Genomic DNA, 16459 nt, shown 5'->3' with positions numbered 1-16459 from the left:
ACATCCCAACAGCTGGAGCCCCGACGATCAGATAGTGATCCCCTATCCTGTGATTAGAGGAAAACGTCTTTTCATGGGACACCCCCTTTAAGGGGACAGATTTGATGCAGATATTTTGGTGATTGTTCCATTTCTCTAAATCAGTAATCCCTAACTAGTAGATCAGAAGCCATTTGTGGCTTGTAACCCCTTCCTATATGGCTTGTCATGGGAGTTCTGAGTTATAACCATACACACTGGCAATAGATGATATTTCAGACATGGGCTAACTATGAAAAGCAGAGCCCGACGTCCAAGAGCGGAGAATCATAGCAATTCTCCGCTCGCGGGATTCAAAATTGCGGCATGCTGTGATTTGCCGCTATTCTCCCCAGTGAGCCTATCTACCAGATAGGCACACCGCGGAGACCTGTCATTTCTCCCTGCTGCTGCCCCGCGCCAGAATATCACAAGCGATATTCCGCCTTGCCTGTGGACAGGCAGGCTAAGTGAATATGGTTGTAAAAGTTTTGCAAGTTGCCAGGACCCAACAATTTCAAGAGATCCATCGGATTCGGATTTCTGGCAATTGGTATATCGCAGCAACCTATTAGTTTCAATATGATCGCATCCACTTACATTATAGCGCGATCTTGATGTGTAAAGAGGCCAAAGTCACTGTGTAGCCCGAGCCTCAAAAATTTCTCTGTGTTGAATGTGGCTCCTGACCATCACACAAAGTTGAATGTAGTTCAAAAGCTTCAAAACATTGGGGACCTCTGCTCTAAGGCTGCCTGTCCACGGGCGATTTTTCACTGCGTTTCCCGTGGCAATAATCCCGCTGCGGAAAACGCAGTGAACGCTTTCCATAGACTAGTATGGAAAGCGCAACCCCCCTGTCCACAAGCGGAAAGTCATAGCGATTTTCAGCTCGCGGGATTTAAATCGCAGCATGCCCCGATTTGCCGCGATTCTCTGCGGTGAGCCTATCTGTCAGCTCTCCCCTGCTCCCCGGCGGCAGCTCCTACGGCGGAGATCTGCCGGGGGATATTTGCTATGCTTGTGGACAGGAGGCCTAAATGAACATGCTGCTTTCATTCATGGGTATGAAAAGGACTTTCAGTTGCAGAAATTTCTGAACAAATCTGCTACAAATGAACATTATCCAATCTATTAAACCCAGAGAATGAAAACTGTCCTGCTCACGTGACAACGTGGCCCAATAGTCATGGTCTGCACGGTTTTTGCGGGAAAACTTTTTTTGTAAAATGGGAAACCTCTCAGATTAGTTACAAAGTTAATAAAAGACATACTTAGTGTTCGCAACAACTTCTTGCCGAGTGTCTCTTCTCCGCTGTTCACAGCTGAAATGGATATCATCTCACCGCTAGAATGCTCCATATCCACAGTGACGCTGCAGGGATCTGGTTCTGTCATAAAACACACAAATAATGAGTGTTTTTGTAAATTGCCATGTATGCATTAGGGTTAGAATAGCATTTCACTGTGAAGAAAAAAAAAGAACAAGACTGGAGAAATCAAGTAATTATCATTCTGTGCTACTGTTAATTGCAGGGGTGTCAAAATCATTTTCACTGAGGGCCGCATCAGCATTATGGTGACCTTTAAAAAGCCGTTTATAAGGGCTCATTCACATGAGTGTAACTGGGAATCACATTTTTTTCACGCACGTAATGCCTACAGCTTAAACACCATTCATCTGCATTAAGGTATTAAGACATGCGTTTTTTCATGGGGGCGAAAAAAAATAATTGCAGCATGTCCTATTTTGGTGAGTATTACAGACTGAAATCGCCCATTAAAGTCAGTGGGATGGCGTAAATACACAGTGAATACTCATGATTCATGCATATGCACTGAGTATTTATGCATGAATGCAGGAGAAATCTACGGCAGCTCCTTTCTTTTTTATGGCGTGTTGTGAAAATGCAGTGAATATGCGTGCAAAATCCCTCAAAAAAATGCAATAAGGTAAAAATACGCAGCGAATATGCATAGCTTCAGTCTGAAAATGCTGTGTATTTCATAGACCGAAACTGCATATGCTCGTGTGAATGAGCCCTAAATGTAACTACTCCTTAACCCGGCTATAGTGCTCCTTGCACTATGATGGTGTTTCTCCCCTTCCACCTCTTTGGAGGGTGGCTAGGGTGCTGGGTAAGGCTGTAAGAATTGCTAAACACAGCGGTGTGGAGGTGTGCCAGCTCTCACAATCCAAGATGGAACTCCCTCCATGTGCTGTCACAAGTTCCTCTGACAAGTGCTGGCTGCGTCACACGGGGAAAGCGGAGAGCCGGCCCTTCTGCATCCAGACCTCATCTCATCGCGGGTGACATAAAACAATATAGCCCTGAGTTTCATACATGGGGTTTATTGCAATCAATAATCAATAAACTATTTCAAATAGTTGTAATACGGTTCCAGCAACCACAATGGGCTAACACCCTGGGCTGCCCAAGCATCTAAAGCCAGACTGTTTACTGCAAAAATTACCAATAAATACAAGACATTAGTAAATATTCTGGCCAAAATACATAAGCTCACAAGCCTACGACAAGGCTCCTCATTATTTTACGAGACCCTACACCAACATTTGCAAACATATATATTTTATTTTCAAAAGCATGCTCTGGGTGTAGCACTTTCTCTGTTTTTTCCCCCAATGGCTTCCCTAAACTCTTGTGAAAAAAAATGCTATTGTTGTGCCTCAGGCTGTGGCCACGAACTTACCTCACCATCTCCTGCTAGCAGTCTCAGTCCTCGCTTGTCACATGTGGCTGATGATGCATCTCTTTCCATCCTGGTTTAGTTGCTAGTGGTGCCCAAAGGCTGAGCGCTCACTCGGCCCACCTCTTAAAAGGTCAGCGTGTGCACTACGCTTTCCAGTCCCTGGTCAATCCAGATAGGTCCCTGATTATTTAAAGCACCCTCCCCCACTATCAGATGCTTAAGCAGTCAGTCTTCATACTGTATAAAGGTGCAAGTGTGTTTCTGTCTGATCTCCTGGTATTTGATCTGTGTCTGAACCACCCAGCTTTCCTGACCTCTGTAATCCTGGCCATGGGTTTTTATTTGACTGGACTGTCCTTGTCTGCTGCCTGCCCTAACTGTTGGCATAATCTATGTTGTGAAAGTATTCTGCCTGCTCTGATTCTGGCTCTGTTCTAGGACTGTGTTCCTGTCTACACCCTCTGGTATTGCATTATGGAAAATCTGACAAGTGTGGATGGGAATAATTATCTGACTAGTGGGGAGGCTGACTGATGGGACCCCCACCAATCACAAGAACAGGGGTCCCAAGTGATCCCAAATGAATAGAGCAGTGGCCACACATGCACACTACAGCTCCATTCATTTTAACAGGATTGCTAGTGATAGCCGAGAACTTGAATTGGGCAATCTCCAGCAGTAGCATTGAAATTAACAGAGTGGCAGTGCCCAAGCGTGACCACCTCTCCATTCATTCAGGTACTCAGGACTCATTCTCATGATTGGTAATACTGCGAAATACCGAAGCTAAAATAAAATGTATAAACCTACTTGTTGTGCAGTTGTAAATGTCTGCCAGCTCCTCTCGTATTTGGGGGATATCTTCCATATGTAAGAACACGGAGTCATTTGGACTTTTCAAAACATCTGATCTGCTGCCGGCTGTTGAGAGAAGACAGATTACATTCTACCAATAAATCTAACACACTGATGTTGATCCTGTAGTTATATGATAACAACTGTTTGTTTTACTAGGTGTACCAGGTACTGACCATGTGTCCATTTATGCTTCTGTATGCTTTCACTAGAATCATGTATGATATTTAAAGGCTATGGGCACCGTTAGGGGCATTTTTGCACTTACATGTAAGTACTTTTGTCTTGAGTTTTTCTGCTGGCGGTATCTTTACAGGCTGCAGTCAACCTGACCCATCTGCATACAAGCAGCTGCAGGTTATGACAGCTCTCAGCAGTTATCGCTGAGCAATGGCATTGGCTGCAGCAGCAGATGTCACAGGCTGACTGCAGCATGTAAACAAACAGCTGGCAGCAGGGGAAGAGTGGGAGAGATGAATATCGGGTGCTTTCCTATTTTATACCAGTGGGGACCCAGTGGGATGGCCTTTCCATAACTCAGACATCAAAAATGATTGTAAAATCTAGAAAACACAACATATAAAGCATTTTGGATTGCGACATTTAATCACTGTTTTTGTTTCAAAAATTATTTTTGGAATACCAGAGCTCGATCTATTTCAAATGGCTGTAGCACCGGTTCTATCAGTGCTACCAATGTGCATTTAAAGGCAAGATTCTCGGTTTTGAAATAAGACTAAAAGCCTGTCTGTAGCACTGATAAAACCTGAGCTAGAGCTGTTTGAATTGGGGTGGAGAATACTTCATTTAGAGCTGCCAATTGTCTGTGTGAAGCGGAGGGCTGGCAGCAGAGAACAATCTGTGATCCTTCTGCCTGTCCTTCCCTGTCTCAGGGAAGGGGTAACAATGACTTTTTCTTCATTTTAGCACCCCCTTATCAATCAGGGAGGATATCTGCTGATCTGCTATACCTCAAAATAGTATCAATGAAAACTACAAGTCATCCTGCAAAAACAAGCCCTCACACAGTTCTGTCGACGGAAAAATAAAAATGCTCTGGTCATGGAATGTGATGATACAATTTTTGCAAAAAAGCAAGGTTTATATTGCATGTTTAGCCATTTTACTGCATTTTTCCAAAGTGTCAAGAAAAAGGGGCGGGGTTAGAGCGAGGTTTTCAGACAGAATTTCAACAGTTCTTAGTCTTACTGGACCTCATTCCTTGCAGCAGCTCACCCTCGTGTGCACTTTACGCAGTCTGAGAGCTTGACCAATATTTAACATTCATCTAAAACAATCTATAAAATGAAAATTGACAAAATAAATGACATTTACCAAAGTTGCAGTTTCTGTCGCTCACTAATGTGCTCATAGTGTCGTCTTTTGGGGATTCAGAGACTCTGTGATACTTTGTGACTTTTGAGGAATCCCCATCGCTGAATACTTCTATTTCCGGGGACTGTGGAGAACTGTCCATACGACTGGCTGCCAATGCATTCTGATATTGTTGTCTTGTAATCTATTGGGAGGACAATAACGAAGCGTTACTACAGCTTCGAGTTTACTTTTTTCTTTTTTAATTCACAGGATATTAAGAATAAAACATTTGTATTGTGTATTCAAACATTCATACAATGCTCAGAAAAACTACAGGAACACTTAAAGGGAACCTGTCACGTCCCCAAAGCACCATAAACTAAGTTATGATGTTAGGGAATGTGACAGGGAGCCGGGTGAGGCATTTTTTATACTCATCCGCTCCCATGATCCAGCATTGTCACCCGGTGAAGTCTGCACCCGCATGAAAATCAGACTCCTTTCAGTGCGCACGCACTCCCATAGAATACCGCAAATATCCTTGAATGAACATTCCTCTACCAGCTATCTCTGGCAGTCCCATCTAAATGAAGGGAGCAGTAGTATAAAAGCATAACCACTGCTTCATTCATGTGGGTTCTTTCAGGGCACCCATTCTTTTGATTGCTGGGGGTTGCAGCGCATATACCTCCCACCACCACGATCAATTTCCTGTGGATAGGGCATAATTTTGTTTAACCCTTTCCAATCCACTGTCTGACCTCTGAAGACATTTTGATTTTAGGCTGTACAGCTCGGATTTTGGAAGATATCCTTCAGGGTTCTCTTACTGTATATTGCCAGCCTCCCTGCTGTCGGAACCTATCCAACGTGTCACCTCATGCAGTACTGGGTTTAGCCAGCATATAGCGCTGTTGTATAACGGCAGAAAAAGAGTAAGCCCCCTAGAAAAACCAGGATACAAATTGGATTGGAAAGGGTTAATGGTACAACCCCATTAGAGGGGTAGTCCAAGATAAAAGTTCTCTCTAAAAACAGCTTCCTGTGGCCAAAAATAACAAAGACCTTATACTCACCTCTCCACTCAAGTCCCCCACCAACAACAGCAGATCTCCCTGTTTACAGCCAGCGGTCAGCCTGTGACATCCCATAACCCTGCTGCTGCAGCCAATGACAGAACTCAGCTATTATCTCTGTCATTGGCTGCAGCAGCCTGTTTAAAGGTACAGAAAGAGGCTGACTGCAGCCTGTAAACATTACGTCTGTGAGGAGACCCAGAGCTGCCGACAGGTGACTTGCAGGGAGTGGAGAGAGGCGAGTATAAGCTCTTTGGTATGGGGAAGCTGTGTTCAGAGAAACCTTTCATCTAAGACTACCCCTTTAAGCAAATACTTGATTCACATTGGAAACTGCAATATTACACATATTACAAAATAAAAAGCCTACAAGTAAGTGTTACCTTGATGAACTGGACATCACACAGGATGTGGACGGAGTAATCGGGAATATACAGGTTGTTGTTGCTGTTGCTTAGTTGGTTGTTGCTGCCCCCATAATCATTGCGTTCTCTGTTAGGGGATTCAGAACGGTTCAAACCACTGCAGCGAGAAGGGGATCTGTTTACTATGGAGAGCAGGGAGGGAGGAAAAGAAAGCAGAAAAATTGGACAGAAAATAGGATAAGGAAGACAGCAAGAAAGGAGGTTTACTATAAAAGCAGGAAGCGATCTCGCTCTTTCTCACCAAAATGCAATATGTCAATGAGACTGGAATTCTGCATGACATGATTTCATTTTCTAAGCACAGGATTTGCTGGAGGGGTAATACAAAGGCACAAATTGCTGCCATTTCTTCAACTTCTATAGGTCTGTAATATTGACAGATTCTGGAATATGGAAATTTCACTCCCTGTTCATCTCTATTTTTCATGTATTCCTGTTGCGTATATACCTCCAACAGTATCCAGTTTTCTATACATGCAGCATGTTGGTTGCAGAAAGTTCTACAACTTTTCCACATACTTTGTGATTTCATTCCGCGCCATTTTAAGCTCTATGATAGCTGCCAGTGATTTTCCAGAGACTGCAAACCTGTACTGATCATGTCCATCGGGCTTATTGCAAGGCATAGCAAACAGTGCAACGAACCATAGCATGCCAAAAACACTTACATGTGACCTCTTTTATCCATATGCAGAAACATACAGAACCAGTGAAAGAATTAACTCTATGCAAGATCCATTGAATATATGAATTCAACCCATTTTCGTATGATCTCAGAACACAGCCATGCAGGTTTACCTGGGGAGCCAGCCAATGATTCCCCTCTGCTGAAAGCGAAGGTACGAGATACGGACACAGGTACTAAGAGGGCAAAGCAAAATTGGGAATAAGAAGAGTTTGAGGGATGAGAGGGATGATACATGTAAATACAATACACACAGAGGAAAGAAGAAATCATGTGAGAGGGGGAAATGCTTGGCAAATCATCAATATATTGTAAGAACATGTTCAGCGCTGTCTGCACCAAAGACAATATATTAAGTGGTGGAACAGAAAAAGTTGAAAGAAAAACTTTACAGATGCTTGAAAATGGGTTGTGTATATCTATACAGCAAACACCTGGAAGGTTCTGCAAAAGGAAGACCTACCTAGAAAGCAAATACATCAAGGAGATTCATAAAACTAGCGACAGGGAAAAGTGAAGCAAGAACCCATCGGATCGCAGCTCTCATTACAATGGCTAACTGGTAAGAAATCAGCAGCCTGGATGGTAGACGGGAATTCCTCTGCTTTTCCTTTCCATCAGCATTGGGATTGCCGTTTTTAACAGATCCATTTTTAAAAAATGAAATGGATAGCAAAATGGAAATCAAACGGAAACCATGGATTCTGATTGTAACACATCTGGTAGACTGATCAGTTTTTTTTTAAAAAAACAGACAGTTTCTATCAGTTTGCTTGCATTTTTAAAGGATCCGTTTTGTATTTGTTTGGCCTTCTAGTCTTCTGCGCATGCTCATTTAAAAATGGATCGGTTAAGCGGACTCCAAAAATGGAACTAAACGAAGACCTTTTTATTCATTTCCGTCATCCATTGACTATATTGTAATGCAAGAAGAAAAAAAAAAACAGACAGGGTCTTTTCCATTTGATTTGTTTGCTCTTTCGTGGAAACAACAGCGCAGTCTGCGCTTTTAAAAACAGAAATCAAATGGAATAGAGACAAACGGAGCTGAACTAAAGCACTTTAGTCCCCACTGAAATCAATGGGGACTTAAAAGGAACTGTTGTTTCCTGAGGGGGGGGGGAACTAAAGGCTCAGGGGCTCTGATGCAAAACGTGAGCTGGGGCCCCCCCTCTATCTGTATCTGTACCCGTACCCGTACCCATACCTAAACCATGCTGCACAGAGACATAACTTGAAGCTTCTGGGCTCCAATGCAAAACCTGTAACAGGGCCCCCAACTATAATGCTTTATTCATAGTACTGGGCTCCCTATATGAAGAAGAGAGGCCTTATGGGCCCCCAAAGGATCCTGGGCCCAGGTGCAACCGCATCCCCTGCATCCTCTATAGTTACGCCCCTGGTTGTTTCCTATTTGACTGCTACTTAGAAGGAATAGCTAAATAGAAAACAAAAGTGCAGGGGCCCCTCCTGAATGGGGTGTATGCTCAGTATTGTGTTGTTAGGGTCTTTCATGTTACAAGAATGGTGTGCATTGCATAGCTGCAGCACTGAAACATCACTGGTAAGTGGATGACTGTCTGGTTTTGTATCTTTTTGTCCGTCACGTGATGATGCTTGAAATATGTGTTCTGAGTTTGCACAGGAGAGAGAGTTCTGTTCTGATTCTGTCGGAGAGAGGAGTGCAAGGCATCTGTCTGTGGGTACCTTCAACCCACAGACACAGAATGGAGGAGACCGAGAGAATGGTCAAGACGCTGCTGAAATTGTTTCCCCTTCATGCAGTTAAGTAAAGCGACCAGTGACCCGTCCGTTTCCGGAGGCTGTGTCTTAAACAGTAGCCGTGTGTGTGTGGATTGACTTCACCAACTAGAAATCCCCCCACGGAAGCTACATGGGAGAGGATTTACTCCACCATCCAGCAATCCCCCACTGTGGAAGAAACGGTGGCATCACAAGACAAAACAGGACTAAAGGTAATCCATTATTTGGGTTTCTCTTTATTAACCTGCCATCGGCCCTTGGAGGTGTCACCAGTTACCCTCTGGGTGGGAGACGGTAGAGCCACTGTGACAAGGCCCAAACTCTACCCCGCTGTCTCCTAGGCCGTGGCCCGCTCCTCGGTCACTGCAAAAGTGCAGATGTGAACGAGCCCTTAAATAATCTCTACTATAATTATAGACACTTTATACCGTTCCCTACACACAAGACCTTTGGTGGCTCACAGAAATATATTTTGTCCTTTGGATACATCTCAGTTTTCCCACGATGACCATATGCTGCTGTTTCTGATCAATGTCTACTGTGTCCCCTAAGGCAGGGGTCCCCAACTCCATTCCTCAGGGACCACCAACAGGTCATGTTTTCAGGATATCCTATGATGAGTTCACCTGTGGCAATGTGTGAGGCACCGACTATAATTACATCACCTGTGTGATACTGAGGAGATCCTGAAAACATGACCTGTTCCCGGTCCCTGAGGACTTGAGTTGGGGAACACAGCCCTAAGGGACAGAACTATTCCATAGGACGCAGCAGAATTTACTGCTGCAGAAATCCTCACCAAAATCTGCACCTCTAAATGTGGATTTTGATGTAGAAAATCAAGCCACTTTCACTAAGAATCTTGGCCACATATCGCCAATATAAATCCAATGTGAAAGAAATCTCACCCAACCGCTACAAAAAAAAAGTATAAATTAACCTGCGGTGCGAAATTTATATTCACAGCATGTCAATTTATACTGCAGATTTTCTCTGCAGATTTGACTTCTTCAAATGTTTGGGGGGGTCAATTCCAAGACGAATCTGCTGTAAAATCCGTGGTTAATCCACATGCACAGAGATTTTTTGTGGATTTGTTGCAGAGTTTCCACTGTGGAAAAAAAATCCAGTGTGGACATACCCTAAGGGCTTATTCAGACAACTGTATATAGGCCGGGTATTCACGCCGCCTGATATACGGCGTCCCTCTCTGCAGGGGGAGGAGGCTGGAAGAGCCGGGAGCAGTGCTCTGAGCTCCTGACCCCTCTCCGCCACTTAGCACCATTAGTAATGGGAGGGGCGGGGCTGAATCATGGAACTTAGCTCTACCCCTCCCACCTCTTCTAATTGCAAATAGTGCTGAGGGGCGGAGAGGGGGTGGAGAGGAGGCAGAGAGGGGGCGGGAGCTCAGTTCCTGCTCCTGGCTCTTCCAGCCTCCTCTCCCTGCAGAGAGGGACGCCGTATATCGGCCGGCGTGAATACCCGGCTGATATACGGTCGTCTGAATAAGCCCTTGGGGTGACTACCCACTACAGTTTTTTTTTCCCTGCGAAATTCGCAGCATTTTTTTTTCTGCAGGGGTCTATAGGACTTGCAATGTTAAAATCGCGATCGCGCAAAATTGTGATTTTGCGGTAAATTGCGAGTTTGCACGATCGCGATTTTAACATTACAAGTCCCATAGACCCCTGCAGAAAAAAAAATGCTGCGAATTTCGCAGGGAAAAAAACTGTAGTGGGTAGTCACCCTTAGGCTCAGTTTTACACATGCATATTGTAAAATGTTAAAAATATGGATCTGTAATATGGACTTGTTGGATATTAAACTTTATCAGTATTCCATCAATATCTGATTTGTATTGGCATCTGTATTTGCTTTTATTGGGTTTACTTTCTTTTGGGCAAAAACAGATCTGTTTTTTGCCGAATAGAAAATGCCACTAATGATTGCAAATACATATCAAACTTTGATGAAATGCGTATGCATTCGTATTTTAATTACTTTCCATATACTAGCATTGGCGCATTTTTCACCCAAAACAGATAAAAGTAGCGCATTCTCTGCTTTTAAACAGCAGCTGTGAAAAATATGCCCATGTAAATAGATACACAGTATTTCCTTAAATATGGATTAATCCGCTACAGATCACTAAAAGTGGTGAAATCCGCTGTGCAAATCTGTGTCACATTTTGCACAGAAAATGTGGATGAGAAATGCTGAAGGGAACCTATTGATAAATAAAAGTTTTGACATGTCATACTGCTATGTCAAAAGCATTGACTGCTGAGACTTGGGTGCCAAGACCCCCATGAAGCTCTTTGCTCCTTCGACTTTGATGGACTCTGATTGGCTGTCCTCGAAGTGGTGGGGTTAGTAGTGTAAAGACCCATATTTTCTATGGGTCCATAGACAGCTCACTTCCTTGTACAAGAGCTGAGCAAAAGCGTCCGCAGTTGAAGAGGCAAAGCTTCTACCCCCTTCATTTTAGTGATTCATGTGGGACATGATAGCTGATGATGTCACAATCAGTGCCAGCCCAGTAAACCCAATGCTCAGGTCCACAGCAGTCAGACTGTCATGGCGGTTGCTCCCAGAAGCAAGGGTGGCCCATGGTGTGTTTACAGTGAAATGACATCATTAGTGATGACATCAACAGGAACATAACCTTTTAAGCTTTCAGAATGGTGATGATGTATACACTTTTATTATGTGTTCTCCCCTCTCTTTTTTCCTTGATTGTTACAGTTTTACAGCTTGTGTACTGATTTTATGTATATGTAGACAATTTTTAATTTTAAGCCCGGCGAAGGATGTCTATACCCAAAACACTGCACAAAAAAAAGAACAATGTTCCCCTGTGCAGAGTTGTACTGTCTGAAACTTATGTCTTGTATTGATGTCACAGGTGTCATGACAACATTGGTGTGATGGCATCATGATGGGCAATGTCAGAGACTTTACAAGTACCACAGCTCCTTCAGCTTTTTTCCTGAAACAGCGCTACTCCTGACCCAGCACCGTGTAGGAATTGCAACAAAATTTCCGGCACGACAATAAGTCAGGATCAGCATTTTTTAGGGAAAATCCTATTGATTTCAATGGGAAATGAATAAAATACTTAATTTTCCCTACGATGGCTCTGCTGGGCAAATTGCGCACTTGCTGCCAGGTTTCCTCATATGTTACAACTGACTGAGATAGCGGACTATGGACCTAAAAATTACCTGCTAGTGGATATACTTACAGAGAAAGGACGATCCAGCTAAACTTCCGACTTTTCTCACATCATTGTCTGCAAAGAAAAAAAAACACCATCTACATTAAGCTCCATTTACACACAACGATTATCGCTCAAAATTTGTTCAAACGATGGCTTTTGAGCGATAATTGCTTCGTGTAAACGCCTCCATATTTCACTCTTTGGCTGATTGATGATTTTAAGCGGAGCATAAAAACCATTGTTCAGCCAGAGATAGATAGTAGAGACCGCACGCTGAGTTCTCCACAGGAGCAGCAGATTACATTGTATTCAGCCGACAGCCTGTGGCAGGCCGTGCAAAAACAATCCAGTAGAGTGCAAAGTCCAGACCACATCTTTGGATTTGCAAACAGCTGCAGGAGGCTCATTTACACGCAAATGACGGTTATAAACTGCTAATGGACATTAGTGTCCATTAGCAGTTTGTGCAAAACGATCGCTAGAGCTGTCAATCTTTCAATCGTTTGAAAGATTGTCTTTGCACTGTTTTAGGACTTTACTGAGTATACTAGTACAAGTAGGACTGACCTGCTCTCAGGCTATGTGACCGATGAATGTGACACTATATGCCTGAGAAGAGACCGTCGCTAACACCAGACCCCACCTATCGCATATTGATAACCTGTCCTTAGGATAGGTCATCAATATTTGAATCTGGAAAAACCCCTTTAAAGAGATTCAACATTTTTAATTCCACTATATTATTTATAGAATCAGTTTTCTAATATACCTTTAAACCCCGTAATACCCTGTGTTCTAGACTTTAAGCAACCCTCTGGTTCTGGGACAAAATTCTGTTCCACGACTGGAAGGAGGAGCGGATATATTACCTGCAGTTGTTCTTCTCTGCCGCCCCTCCAATCCACCAGTTCTGGGCCCCATTTTTGCAGTAGTTACAGTAATTTTCTAACTTCCTACTGCACACTCTGGACTGCTCTCTGATTGGCCACAACGATCACGTGAGCAGCTCTGGCCAATCAGAGCGCAGATATAGTGCACAAGTAATTCAACACCAGAAATGCACTGAGGAGATTTGGAAATCTGAAGATTGTGTTAGCCATCTTGATATTGGATGGCCAAAATCTGGACCTGGAACTGAGCGGTTAAAGAAACGGCAGAGAAGAACGACTGCAGGTAATATGCACCCTCTCCTGTCCCAGGGCAGAATTTTGTCCTGAAACCGGAGGGTCACTTTAAAGGGAACAGATCACCTATGATTTTGTTTTCTAATTAAAACCCAGGAGTGATAAATATTCTTTCTTCTAATCACTCTGTATTTTCTGATGGTACATTTCTTATTCCATTCTCTGTACATGACTATGTGGGTGGCCATTTTTGTCTGAGCTGCTGTTATCAACATTTAGAAATAAGCCTTAGAGCAGCCTCATAGACCATAGGAACCTGAAGACTGCAGATGTTCATTGACTTCTGCTTGAGAATGAGGTGGGCATGCTCTAAGACCTGTACAGAGGATATTGTGCAGTGAGGGGGAGGAGGTGAGCAGTGACATCATCTATGGTAAATTTTGTGTTAGGCTGGGTTCGCATTGTATTTTTGCCATATGTTTAGCCTCTATTGCAGAGGCTTGGTACAGTGTAGAGTACAGAGCTCGTTCACATCAGCGTTTTGATTTCCATTTAAATTCAAATGCAAAAAATGGAAACCAAAGTTTCTGTTTTTTAAGCGGATCCAGCAGATAGATCTGTTAAAGAACTGACAGTTTCTATCATTTTGTTTCCACTCGTTTCCATTTTTAACACATCCGTTTTTTCTTCTTTTGTCTTTAACCTACTGCTCATTTAAAACCGGATCTGTTAAACAGGCATTAACAACGGCCTCGCTGTTCAGTTCCATCACCCATTGACTATAATATAAAAATTAAAAAAACTTTTGATTTCTGCTTTTTAAACAGAAATAATAGTGCAGACTACTGTGCTATTGTTTCCGTTAACCCTTTCCAGTCGAATTTGTATCCTGGTTTTCCTAGGGGGCTTACTCTTTTTCTGCCATTATACAATAGCGCTATATGTTGGCTAAAGCCAGTACTGCATGAGGTGACACGTTGGATAGGCTCCGACAGCAGAGAGGCTGGCAATATACAGTAAGAGAACCCCGACGGGTGTCTTCCAACATCGGAGCTGTACAGCCCTAAATCATAATGTCTTCAGAGGTCAGACAGTGGATTGGAAAAGGTTAAATAAGCAGATATCAAATGGAACGGAACTGAACTAAGCATAACTGAAGCTCAGGAAATCCCACTGAAGGCAATGGGACTTAAAACTGAACCATTGTTTCCCGATTTCCAGCTCCGGCTTTGGAAATGCAAAGTGGAAATCAAAAACGGTGTTGTCAACAAGCCCTTACATAGATACCCACTCATCTGAATAGCTGCCGTGTAATACTATATTTCCCGCCCAGCAACCACTGCTTAAAATGTCTGGTCCCGCAATGTGTTCCTGGAAAACTCCGCTATTAGCCAGGAGTGCTGGTTGCAGAGCCGTAACTTGAAGCTCCCGGGCCCCAATGCAAAACCTGTAACAGGGCCCCCAACTATAATGCTTTATTCATAGTATTGGGCTCCTTATATGGAGAAGAGAGGCCTTATGGGCCCCCTAAGGCTCCTGGGCCCGGGTGCAACCGCATGCCCTGCACCATCTATAGTTACGCCCCTGGCTGGTTGCCTTTTGAAAGGGGCTTTCTCTGATGAGACTACCCTTTTAATAAGACAAGACATCTTAGAGATGAATGATATGTTACTTGATAGGTGTAATATATAATTAATATTTCTCCTACGTACAGTATGCTACTGCAAATAGATTATATGACCCATGTGTTATACGTGTAACATAAATCATTACCTGAAGACACAGTGGTCACTATAGCAGGAACACCATAGTAGGTGAAAGCTCCATTCTCAAACCGCAATCCCTCTTTACCAACTTCGACTTCCACTTTACCCTAAGAAGAATGAGAACAGCGAAAGATGTTACAACTAGTTTACTCCTATAGATACTAATAACAATTTTATAGTGACAACATATTCTGCAGTACTTTCTAAGTCAGAGGGAACAAAGAAAATGAGCCCTAATATTCAGTATTAAATAGACAGCTTGAACAATAGGATTGAGGGTGCTGCTCACAAAGGGAGAACAGTGGAGACACAAGAGTTAATCCCCAATTACACGGAAAGACTGTCGGGCAAACGATCCTGGCTCTCGTCCCCGAACATACTTGCTCTCCTGCTGCTGCATGGGAGCTAGTATTGTTAGTTCTCAGCGGGGAGGCTGCAGGAGATTTGTCTCCCCACTCTCCCCCGCCCCTCTACAGTCACTTTACACAGCAGTTGTTCACTACTGAACGGCTGCTGTTTACACTGAACGATCATCATTCAGGATCATCGTTCATCGTTAAAGGGGTTCTGTCACTAAAAAAGAAAAATGCTCTACTTACCTATTCCTCCCCCATCAGTCTACTTACCAGATCTTCACCTCCCTTATCTTCTCCTGTCTCCTGCAGTCCAGGTGCTCACTTCAGCTCCAGCTGCCTGATTCTTCTCCTTCCTGTGATGTTACGTACATTAGGTTGGCAGTCTGCCAATGTACATTACGTCACAGCTCACATGCCCGCAAGAGGACTGCCTATCTTCTTCAGAGATTGCTCATGCGAGCTGTCTCTGAAATAGATTACAATTCCTTCCTAGGACAGGGACCTGACCTTCACTGACCCAGCAGGAAGGAGTTTGTAATAAAGCAGCCTTCATAACAAGCTGGGCCCAGCCTGCAGTGAGCTGATCTGGGGCACTGGAGAAGCTCAACCAGGAGAAGATGCGATAAGAAGACAGACAGGGAAGGGATAGGTACGTTTAGATAATTTTTCTTTTAATGACAAAACCCCTTTAAGGCTGCATAAAATCCTGAACGATGAGTGTAAACAGCAGCCGTTCAGTACTGAACAGCCACTGTGTTACGTGAATGTAGAGGGGCAGAAGAGCAAGAGGAGAAAAATCTCCCCCAGCGGTCCCGGCCTCCTGCTGGCCGCTCTGTCAGACAGCCAGCGATACTTGCTTCTGTGCAGCAACACAGAAGCGAGAGCGCACAGGGACGAGTGTTGGGCATCGTTTGCTCGACAGTCTTCCCGTGTAAATGGGGCTTAAGTGATGCTTGTACTGTACAATGGTCCAGCCATCTTTTATATAAATAGGGTAGTGTACATAAAGCTGCATGGGCCACTCACCAGCTGATATCTGTGTATATACAAACATGAAAAGTATTGGGGTGTATGGGGTGTGGGGGATACTATGGGATGAAGAGGGTCAAATTTGAAAGGGGGAACACAGAAAAGGGGTAAA

The 16459-nt window shown here is 43.6% G+C and overlaps 1 protein-coding gene across 1 annotated transcript in view; it reads right to left on the bottom strand.

Moving 5' to 3' along the window:
* CNNM1 (cyclin and CBS domain divalent metal cation transport mediator 1) overlaps positions 1-16459 on the bottom strand; it is a 46615-nt gene that overhangs the window by 4841 nt on the left and 25315 nt on the right. Inside the window, exons 5-11 of the mRNA XM_066601690.1 lie at positions 14970-15069; positions 12097-12144; positions 7202-7264; positions 6362-6525; positions 4921-5104; positions 3541-3651; positions 1293-1409 (exon numbers count right to left, since the gene is read on the bottom strand). Of these exons, the coding sequence (XP_066457787.1) occupies positions 1293-1409; positions 3541-3651; positions 4921-5104; positions 6362-6525; positions 7202-7264; positions 12097-12144; positions 14970-15069 (787 nt within the window). The remainder of the gene's footprint in view (positions 1-1292; positions 1410-3540; positions 3652-4920; positions 5105-6361; positions 6526-7201; positions 7265-12096; positions 12145-14969; positions 15070-16459) is intronic.

Source organism: Eleutherodactylus coqui, chromosome 4 (assembly GCF_035609145.1).
Source record: "Eleutherodactylus coqui strain aEleCoq1 chromosome 4, aEleCoq1.hap1, whole genome shotgun sequence".
NCBI classification, from domain to species: Eukaryota; Metazoa; Chordata; class Amphibia; order Anura; family Eleutherodactylidae; genus Eleutherodactylus; species Eleutherodactylus coqui.
This window is presented reverse-complemented; position numbering and strand designations above follow the sequence as displayed.